This window comes from Condylura cristata, unplaced genomic scaffold (assembly GCF_000260355.1).
Source record: "Condylura cristata isolate star-nosed mole 26May11 unplaced genomic scaffold, ConCri1.0 scaffold00001, whole genome shotgun sequence".
Classification (NCBI taxonomy): Eukaryota; Metazoa; Chordata; class Mammalia; order Eulipotyphla; family Talpidae; genus Condylura; species Condylura cristata.
In genome coordinates, this window is record NW_004567102.1 from 87228871 (window position 1) to 87230769 (window position 1899).

The 1899-nt window shown below is 55.2% G+C and overlaps 1 protein-coding gene across 1 annotated transcript in view; it reads right to left on the reverse strand.

Moving 5' to 3' along the window:
* Window positions 1-1638, reverse strand: part of LOC105854749 (plasminogen-like) — an 8426-nt gene extending 6788 nt beyond the window's left edge. The window contains exons 1-2 of the mRNA XM_012735206.1: window positions 1628-1638; window positions 1278-1432 (exon numbers count right to left, since the gene is read on the reverse strand). Coding sequence (XP_012590660.1) covers window positions 1278-1432; window positions 1628-1638 — 166 coding nt within the window. The remainder of the gene's footprint in view (window positions 1-1277; window positions 1433-1627) is intronic.
* Between the last annotated feature and the right edge of the window lie 261 nt (window positions 1639-1899).

Sequence of the window (1899 nt, forward strand, 5' to 3'; positions counted from 1 at the left end):
CGCCAATTTGACAAAGGCTCTTGCACACAAGATGGCAGGTCCAGAAGAACGACCGGTTTCTGCCTGAAGCCCCAAAAGAGAGGACCTCGAACCGCCTGTTCTGTTTCAAGAAAGAGAATGACAACGACACTCCATCCCAGAGGCTCCACTGTGCATTGAGCTGTCGACGGTCTCTGTCACGTAGACACACAAGACAGAGATCGTCCCCTAGCTGCATCTGCACATGTATGTTTTCGGTGTGGATTAAAAGGTTGGACAAAAGTGAAGCTTTCTCTCATTGAAAGTTGTCTCTGCCACAAGGAAGAGATTCATCCTTGTTGTCTCTTCCTCTGAGGCCTGCATCTCCACCTCCCACCGTGAGGCTCACCTGCTAATCAGGGAACCTTCTCTGGTCACCATTGCATGTGGCCGCCAGGGAGTGCCTTGTGGAGTTCCCTCCTCCCTCTAACTCTCTCTCCCTCTCTCTCTCTGTCAGGTGTTTGTCCAGTGCAGGGAATTGCTCCTTCAGGTGGGGAAGGGGCATTTTGTTGTTGAGCCGTTTGCCTCAACAACACTTTTCATTTCACTGCCCCTTTGATTCCAAAGAAAGTATTGGTAAACTCTATTTTCTATGGCATGCTTTGCCCCAAGTGACTGCGAAAGGCCGTCTACTAAACTCTGCTCTGAACATGAAATCTGGCTATTGCCGCACAATTCAGTGACGACCGTCTCTTCAAGCAGATGCTATTCTTTAGGACTTCAACCCAGAAATTTAACTTCCACTCTATTCTCAACTTGGTTCAGCGATGGTTTCCAAGACAGATGGCCTCGCAGAAACCAAAGAATAAGGAAGCATGAGGCAGGTCACTTGCAGAAAGGTGCACACCACGAGACAAAAATGAGCGGCGGAAAAGACAGCAGCTTTGAACATATCAGAGACGGTAGACACGTGGTCTCACACGCGGGGAGCTGCAACTAAGCACTCGTAGAGCACAGACGGAGGAGAGGTGAGAGCGGAGCCAGAGACGACGGACAGGGCTCTCGAGGACCATGACAGAGACTCCTGGGTGGGCGGGAGCCACAGGAGGGAGCGGGCAGCAGAGGACACACTCCCTGGACAAGGGGCAAAGGAGGGGGTCGCCATGGCCCTGGGGAGAGCAACGGCCCCGAGATGTGGGGGCCGGGGTGGGGGAGGAGCAAGGTCCCCACGCCAAACCCGCTCTCCATGGCCACCGTGCTGGTGGGAGCAGCGCGTCTGACGGCGAGCCCAGCCGGAGTGGGCGGCCACATCGACTCACCTTTGGTAGAAGTCTCCTGGACGCTTGGGACTTGGGCAGTGGTCGCGGGGCACGTGTTCAGCCTGCAGTACTCCCAGCGCACGCTCGGGTCACTGGTGTAGCACCAAGGGCTGGCGTGTCCCGAGGGGTTCCTGCAGTAGTTCACACTCAGGTTCCTGCAAAAGCCACAGCAACGGGCTCGCCACAGAGCTCCCCTGATGGCGCGTGGCCGGGGGCTCTGCAAGGATGAGCCAAAACTCACACATGCCTTGCAGGGTTCCCTCAGGGGGCCTGTCCTGCCCCCTCCTGGCTGTCCTGAGTACCACTCCCCGTGGCCTCTGCCAGGGTTCCTCTTCCTTTTTGGTTGCTACCTTTTGGCCATTACTGACCTGCTCTGCACCTTCAACTCACTAAAAAATCTCAGTTGCTAGACATGCAGTCACTCGAGCTCACGAGACTGTAGGCCGAGCTCTTGTCTGATCACTTCGGCCGTCTTTCGGTCTCACTGGTATTCCTACCCACTCCCATGCCTGTGTCAGCCAGAGTTTCTGGTGACCTCTGGAGACCTTCTTCTACATTTCTAGGGGCTCTGATGTGCTCTGGACTTGTCCCCGTCTTTTTTTTCTTGCATCGCACCACAGTT